The 8974-nt window shown below is 26.7% G+C and overlaps 1 protein-coding gene across 1 annotated transcript; it reads left to right on the top strand.

The window, feature by feature from the left end:
* The first annotated feature begins 1573 nt into the window (after positions 1-1573).
* Positions 1574-5096, top strand: LOC131624892 (gamma-glutamyl peptidase 5-like). The gene is made up of 4 exons (XM_058895814.1): positions 1574-1951; positions 3032-3184; positions 3297-3464; positions 4804-5096. Exons 1-4 carry the CDS (start codon positions 1631-1633, stop codon positions 4903-4905), a joined length of 744 nt encoding a protein of 247 aa, XP_058751797.1. The 5' UTR covers positions 1574-1630; the 3' UTR covers positions 4906-5096.
* The last annotated feature ends 3878 nt before the right edge of the window (positions 5097-8974 follow it).

Genomic DNA, 8974 nt, shown 5'->3' with positions numbered 1-8974 from the left:
AATTAATTTATAAATTTTATAAATTTTAATATATTTAGTTTATTAATTTAAATATATATATATATATATATATATTTGATTTTTTGCAAAAAAAAAAAAAATTAGTGACGTGATTTCCATGTCACTAAGTAGTGACATGAAAATCACGTCACAACATTACACATTAAATGCGCTATTCCATTCACTCTTAGACAAATTTAGTGACATGATTTACATGTCACTACTTAGTGACATGAAAATCACGTCGCAACTAAAGATGTTTTTTCTAACCCCAAACACTGCTACGTCTGCTCTGACTGACTTTGCTTAATCTCTGGTAGAAATATTGCGACGTGATTTTCACTTCACTAAATAGTGAAGTGAAAATCACGTCACTAAAAGTTGCCACCTTACCTCTTGCGATGTAAATAGACACGTCGCAAATATTGGTTTGTGATGTGTTTTTTTGGGTTGTGGCGTGAAATTCACGTCACTACTGAGACTTTTTTTGTAGTGCTAGTTCGATGACTTTGTATGATGTCATTATTGGGGCACTTGAAGAAGTCGAGAATGACACATCATTTGAAAAATATGGTGAAACTATGATTTTGCTAGATGTGTTTCAATCCTTTGATTTTATTTTCGTACGATCTTTTGAATATTTTGTCATTTGTCAATGCTACCAAACAAGAGTTACAAGAAATGATGAATGGTGGATGTGAAGAACTTATATCTCATGATATAGAAATTTGCAATAAGCATGATATTGATGCACTGTATATGCAATGGAAGAAACCTAGGTGACACGTTACAAATTCTAGTGTTTCTAATTTGCATCATAGTAAGCATGATTGTTTGTTTAGTGTTTTAGATTTGCAGTTGTATGAGCTCAATGTTATGTTTGATGAAGAGAATACCGAACTTTTACAATGTGTTTCAAGTTTGAGTCTCTCATCATAATTTGCAGCTTTTAATGTGTAAAAATTATTGAGTATAGTTGAACTCTATCCAAATGATTTTGTAGATTTATCGAAAGTGGTGGTGCGACATCAACTTGAGGCATTTTCAGATCTTTATGCAAACTTTGTGGAAACAAATAAGTGCAAAACATTTGGTATTGTTTATAAATTTTTGAAGCTGGTAATAATCTTGACGGTTATAATTGCAAGTATGAGACATGTTTTTCCAACTATGAAGAGTCAGCTATGTAACAAAAAGAGTGATCAATAATTAAATGAATGTGTTGTAACTTTTAAAGAAAAAGATGTTCTCAGAACAATTAACAATCTCATTTTCAAAAAATAAATGGTAGAAGATTTTCATTTCATATTTATTGCATTAATCAATATTACTTTTTATTTTCAATATAATTTAATTCATAGTTTCTTTCATATTTAGCCACATCAATATGTAATCTCTGAATCCGCCCTGTTCTTTGATGTATTCTTATTAAATATTCTTTCTAAGGTGTAATAATTCACGTTTTTGTTATTGTAGACAAGGTCATAAAACGTGGGCCATTTTGATAGGTACAGTCTTTTGATAACATTATAAAACCAAACATGAGTGCCATACCATTACCAATCCACTTGTGTTCTCTGTTTCTTCTTCCTCTCTAAACTAATCTCTCTATCTCTCTAAGAACTAAGTCATGTTAGAAAAAGAGAGGAACAAAAGATATGGAATCTTAATGTGTGGAGAGGATTCAGAGTACTTGTTAAAGAGACATGGAGGTTGTTATGGTTTCTTCACAAAAATGTTGGCGGAGGAAGGAGAAACATGGGACCTATACAAGGTTGTAAATGGAGAATTTCCTCAAGAAGATGATGTTTGTTTGTACGATGGTTTTGTCATCACAGGAAGCTGTCATGATGCACATGCCAATGACCCTTGGATCCTTAAACTCCTCTCTCTCATTCACACTTTGAATTCTTTCAACAAAAAAATTCTTGGCATTTGCTTTGGCCATCAGGTAAATATTTTTCTTGGACCTTCCATTTTTAGAAAAAGAAAATTGTGATACTTTATGATATATATTTTTTTTATTTGGTGAGTAAATAAGTTATTTTTTTTTGAACTATATAAGGATAATGAATTGGCTTGTGATTTTTTTGTTTGTGTGGTCCTGTCGGTACTACTGTGTTTTCGTTTTTGTTGTTGACAAAAGTGCCATTTGTTTTATTCAAATCCGAGACCACAATCTCATGACCTAAGCGTTTCACCGCTAGACTACACACAAAAAATTGTAATATTAAAGACTTATTTGAATGAATTTTAATTTTGTAAAATTATTTTGTAAATAAATTTTGTGAAGAAAAAAAATTGTATTTAGTAAAGTGTATATTTTTTATTTTATTTTTTTCTTTCTAATTTATAAAATTAAAAAAACATATAGTTTTCATTGTACAACTTTAAAACAATATTTAAAATAATTTTTACTTTTTTTCTTCTAAATTACTTTTTAAAACATTTACAAAATAATTTTAAAAAATTAAAATGAGTTTAATGAAGATACATAGATAGTGTAACAAAGTTTTATACTACCATCCAATAAAAATATATTATTTTGTCATCATATAAGTAATTTAAGGAATACATGATCGTTATTGGTTGAGAGTTTAAAACTAATTTACACCGAATCATCTTTTTTTCAAAATCAAAACCTTTAAAATTTATTTTAATTTTTAAATTTTTAAATTAAAAATATTTTTCAAAATAACTTTATAAAATTAAACTAAACTATCAAACAATTTTTATTATTTTCAAATTTTAAAAAGTAAACTAAAACAGATTTACAAAACCAAATCAATCATTCTAAATCTTTAAAAACAAAATTTATTGTCTATTATAATTTGATTAATCTCTATAATTATAATTACTTGCAAAAAGATATTCATTTCATAGAAAAACAGAAGATAATAAATTTAGGAATGTTATGGTTGTCATTTTTCATTAGATTATGCACAATTGCACAAGATACATATGTGATCATGAACTTATATATAATATTGTATGTTGAATTTTTCACTAAAACCAAAAGTATTATGTATAGATAATTGGGAGAGCACTAGGAGGAAAAGTTGTTCGTTCTACAGCTGGTTGGGATATTGATGTCACTACCATCAACTTGTTACAATCATCTTATTCAAATAAATCCCTTAACTTACCATCAAAACTTTCACTCTTCCAATGTCATCGTGATGAGGTATGTGATGTGCATTTCTAACTTATTTTTTTAGGTATGTGATGTGCATTTCTAACTTATTTTTTTTATTAAGTGATTCCATTAAGTTGTTTAAAATAATCTGATTAATCAGGTTCGAGATTTGCCCGAAGAAGTTGAGATTATTGGTTGGTCTGAGAAAACTAAAATTGAGATGTTTAGATATGGAAATCACATGTTAGGTATTCAAGGTCATCCGGAATTCACCATTGACATATTATTTCATCTCATTGATCGTCTCACTCATCGTAATTTAATTGAGGTACGTTATAGATAAAATCATATATTTTTTAAATTTTGATATTCAATCATACAATTAATTAATTTAAAATAAAAAATCTTATAATCTATTAGCGGAGTTTCGTTTAAAATCACAATATAATTCTTTATGAACTAACTCAACACCTAGAAGTTGTATAAATTTTAAAATTATTTTGTATTGAAAATTATGATTTTTAATATATTTTTTATGTATGATGATAAGGTATTTAGGCATCGTTTAACCAAACTTTTTTCGACGGTAAAAATTACTTTTAAGTTAAAGTTAAAAATAAGAGCTTTATAAATAAAGTTAAAGTTGTTTGGTAATACTTTTAAAATTTATAAAATATTAAATATATATGTAGAAATGTTTCACACAAAAATGAGTACAAATTAAAATAAAATACTACTATATTACTAAAAGATATAAAATATGTTAAAAAAATTAATTGAATATCTTTTATAAATATTTGAAAATATGTGAAGATAATGTTGGCACACATGAATGAATAATTTTCTTTTTTGAATTAAATAAAAAATAAATTAATATTGAAGAATTATAAAAATGTAATTTGGAGTGAAGACTTAAAAAATTATTTATAATAATGTAATAGTATAAATTGTATTTAATGGGATTCGGAGATATATGAAAATATTTTGAAAAGTTAGTATAAAGTAACTTTCAACAACTTTAATAAAAACTCCTTAAATTATATTTTTATTCATAATATAAAAGTCACTTTTTTATAAGTAATTTTTTCTAAATAATATTTGACCCTCCTTTTCCTTTAAAATAGAAGATAAGTAAAAAAAAAAAACCTTGCCAAACGGTATCTTAATTTAGTTTAAGTAGAATACTTTTATACAAAAAAGTCTATGAGAGTAAAGAACTTTTGGAATGTTTTAAAATCCTTTGAAGATATGATCCTTAAATGGGATAAGAATCTAGTGCAGTTCACATTTAAATATGAGTAGTATTATCTTGATGCAAAAGTTTATATAAGTTATCAATAATTTATATATTGTCAAATATTTTTAGTTAGAATTTTAAATGAGATGTTGTGGATTTAAAAATGCACTACAATCAAGATAAATTTGTTCTTTTATATAATTTTTGTTTGATACTATTAATTTATTATGAAAAATAATATATGAATATTGATCACAATTTTTTATGTTAGTTACTAATATAAAATTTTAATTTATTTCAAATAAAATTATTTTAAAAAATGATATAAAATTAAATAATATTATTTAATTAGATGAGAATATTTATACTCAATTAAATTGAAGAGGACCAGAGTATTCGAATATTAATATTTGTGTGTTTGGAATTGCAGGAAGCTTTTGCTTTGAACGCAAAAGTAAAAGCAATGTTACGGAAGCCAGACTCAGAAGCATGGAAAACACTCTGTCTCACATTTTTTAAAGGACAATTATGATCTATAATGCAAAATTCAAAATTTTTATTTTAATAGTTATGTAATTTGCAATAACATATTAAATTACACTTCATTGAAAAATACTAAATAACTATGACCATTGTATTAATGTTCTTATAACACACAGTACAATAATAAGAGTTCTTGTAGTTGTAACACACAATACAACAATAATAGTAAAATTAAGTTGAAAGATTCTTTATCAAGGTTTTTATTAAAATAATCTTGTAAAAATCTTATAACTAACTATATATAATCACGGGGTCTAGTAAAACTAACGCGGGTCTCAATTTCAATCCTAATTTAATAATCTTTTCCGCAATTCTAATTCCACAAACACTTTCAAAGACGAAAAACTGTGATTCAATCCAACAGAAAAATGTATTCATTGGTCTAGTAATAATTGATTGGATTAATATGAGTAGCACTATTCATAGTCATGACAAGCATAAACTCCGTCACATCATCATTAGACTGTCCAATTTCATTTGGAATAAGAACTAAATCAAAAGACTACAATAACTCGACACTGATCCACCTACAATCAATACTTCACTATGCCACATCACGTTTTGTTCCACAATAATTGGTTTCCAAATGAATATCAGTTTCAAAGTATTGAAATCACATGGTTGTCGTGTCGCATCCTTTCTTTCTGAGAAACACTGCCACAAAATTTCAAAAACGTGTTCGACAAGTGCATTTATTTAATATTCTTATTAACAAAAATAGTACTTGAAGATCCTCGAATAGTATTTCTAAGTCAAGGTATACCTTGTCAATTGTTGAAACTCAGAGTACAAGGTTTCTCCTATGTTAAATGTCCCAAGGAGCTTGCAAGAGCTCCATACTTCTTTCTATTTTCAGCTAATTCAATGTATTTCTTAATGATTTCCTGCACCATAAAAGAATAAAAAAAATACACAAAACAAAATTAAGTTATCAAAATCAGAATAGGTATCAGAATCAGAATAGGTAGGGCTATTCAAAAACCAGAGTTCCTCACTACGTTTTCACGTATCTATCTCTCTTTTAGCTCTTCACCGTCGAGCCTTCACCTCCAATGCGCCAACCACCACACCACCACATAATCACGCCGCTGCCACCTCCAATGATAACCACATCCATCGTCCTTTCCTTTGAGTCTGACACATTGACCTTCTCTTCTATATCTAAAACAAAAGAGAAAAACAGAACCCAAAAATGGAAAATAAACATTCAAAGTTAGTTGCTTGATTTTTTATTAGGGGCCAAATTTTATTATTTGTCTAGGGCCTCTAAAAAGTTGGGACCAACCCTGAATATAGCACTACAACAACTATGTTAAAGGCTTCATACGATTGTCATTCTAATAAAAAGGTCAAATATATGATTGGAACGCTTTGCTCATTATTGAGCGAAAAGTTGTGTTTCTTGTGTTGTAGATTATATTGCTTCGATTATGCGTGATGCTCACGCTATTGCTTCGATTGTATTGCTAATATATATACATATTAGACATTGTATTTATTGTATTATTTGTATATGACATAATAAAGTCTTTAGAATAATTAATCTATTTAATGGTATATTAAGTGAGACTTAATCGTGAGACCTCATTAAACATAAAGTCGTTATTCTTACTGTATTTGTTGTTAAATTTCACTGTCACAGACAACAATGATTCATATAAACTATTATGTGAGTAGATTGACATGATGTGTTATAGTGTGCAATTTTAATCTATTTATATTAATAAATTAAATAGAGACAGACAAATTGAACGTTAAGTCTATTGTAAAAGAAAAAAAATTAAGATTCTTGGCAGAAACCTAAAATTCATCATTAAAACCTATAATTTATCCTTAAAACAGTAATAGAAGATGAAGAATCACTGTGAATCTAGAATGTCACTAAAACTCAAGTCATAGATTTCATATTTAAAATCTCAAAAATAATATAACACACTGCCATTTATTTTATTTCATTTTTAAAATTTAAAAATCATTGCAAGGATCAACAATGCTACTTATTTATATTGAAACCAGGTTTTGAAAAATAAAAATATTTAAATTGAAAGCTTTATCTCATTAGGTAAGATCATTTTCAAGAATTAAACAATGTCACTTTTCGATCTAAAATCTCTTAATTCTCTCAAAATCTCTTTTGCTATTTTTCTAATCTCCTTTGTCATTTTGTCTCACATATCCTTTGTCATTTCTTGTGGAAATCCTTTATCATTTCTTGTGGATACGCAATTAAGTACATTAGAGGAACTAGTAACAAACCCGTGCGTTCGCACGAGTTTTGGTACGGGACGCGTATTTATTTTAGATGTATATTTTTAATAGAAAAAAATGTATATTAAAAGTGATTAATATTTTGTAGAAAAAAATAAGAATATTTAACATTAAATTGTGTCTAAAAATATCAAGAACAAAATTAAAAACACCAAAATTAAATTGTGTCTAAATAGCCTTTTGTAATTACTTCAAGTTCCCGTTAATAATCAATATTGTGATCAGTAATTTCATGTTCCCGTTAATATTCACTATTTTGATCAGTAACTTCATGTTCCCGTTAATAATCAATATTTTAATCAGTAACTTCAGGTTCCCGTTAATATTCAATTTTGTGATCAATAACTTCATGTTCTTGTTAATATGCATTATTTTGATCAATAACTTCATGTTCTCGTTAACTTTCAATATTTTAATCAGTAATTTCAGATTCCCATTAATATTCAATTTCGTGATCAGTAACTTCATGTCCCCATTAATATTCACTATTTTGATCAGTAACTTCATGTTTCCGTTAATATTCAGTATTTTAATCAGTAACTTCAGGTTCCCATTAATATTCAATATTATGATCAATAATTTCATGTTCCCGTTAATATTCACTATTTTGATCACTAACTTCAGGTTCCCGTTAATATTCAATATGGTGATCAGTAACTTCATGTTCCCATTAATATTCACTATTTTGATCAGTAATTTCATGTTCCCGTTAATATTTAATATTTTAATCAGTAACTCCAGGTTCCCGTTAATATTCAATATTGTGACCAGTAACTTCATGTTCCTGTTAATATTCAATATTTTAATCACTAACTTCAGGTTCCCGTTAATATTCAATATTGTGATCAGTAACTCCATGTTCCTGTTAATATTCAATATTTTAATCAGTAACTTCAGGTTCCCGTTAATATTCAATATTGTGATCAGTAACTTCATGTTCCCGTTAGTATTCAATATTTTGATCGGTAATTTCATGTTCCCAATATTTTGATCAGTAATTTCATGTTCCCGTTAATATTCAATATTTTAATTAGTAACTTCAGGTTCCCATTAATAATTAATATTGTAATAAGTAATTTCATATTCAATATTTTGTTTAGTAATTTCATGTTCACGTTAATATTCAATATTTTAATCAATAACTTCGGGTTTGCGTTAATATTCACTAATTTGATCAATAATTTCATGTTCCCATTAATATTCAATATTTTAATCAATAACTCCAGGTTCTCGTTAATATTCAATAATTTGACCAGTAATTTCATGTTCTTATTAATATTCAATATTTTAATCAGTAACTTCAGGTTCCCGTTAATTTCAAATTATTTTGATCAATAACTTCATGTTCCCATTAATATTCAATATTTTGATCTATAACTTCAATATTTTGAATTGTATAATATTAATGTTGTTAATTTATATAAATATTAAATTTTAAATTTCAAATATTTACTTTTAAATTTAAAATATTAAGTAGCCAAAAATAGTTGATTAATTTTCATATATGACACGTATTAATTAATAATTAAAATAATTAAAGTCTATTAAACAATAATTAAAAAAAATCATTAAAATAATACAATATCCTGGTTTTATATAGCATTGTCATAATCATTTTACTCACATGGTATGAGATGTTGGAAGAAAGAGAAAAAGAATACTCAATGGACAAGGCAGTCATGTGGCAAATTTAGGAGTAAGCAGAGTATTTTGGTAAAATCCAGAACATATGATTTTCTTATATGATAGATAAATATTCACATATTTTCAATCAAATTGCCTTTGAACAC

Source organism: Vicia villosa, linkage group LG1 (assembly GCF_029867415.1).
Source record: "Vicia villosa cultivar HV-30 ecotype Madison, WI linkage group LG1, Vvil1.0, whole genome shotgun sequence".
In the NCBI taxonomy this organism is placed as follows: Eukaryota; Viridiplantae; Streptophyta; class Magnoliopsida; order Fabales; family Fabaceae; genus Vicia; species Vicia villosa.
This window is presented reverse-complemented; position numbering and strand designations above follow the sequence as displayed.

Excerpts from the sequence above, each read along its gene's own strand:
- LOC131624892 (XM_058895814.1), top strand. The coding sequence starts at position 1,631 with ATGTTAGAAAAAGAGAGGAACAAAAGATATGGAATCTTAATGTGTGGA. Across the intron at positions 3,185-3,296 it reads TCCAATGTCATCGTGATGAG|GTTCGAGATTTGCCCGAAGA; the intron begins GTATGTGATGTG and ends CTGATTAATCAG. Across the intron at positions 3,465-4,803 it reads CTCATCGTAATTTAATTGAG|GAAGCTTTTGCTTTGAACGC; the intron begins GTACGTTATAGA and ends TTGGAATTGCAG.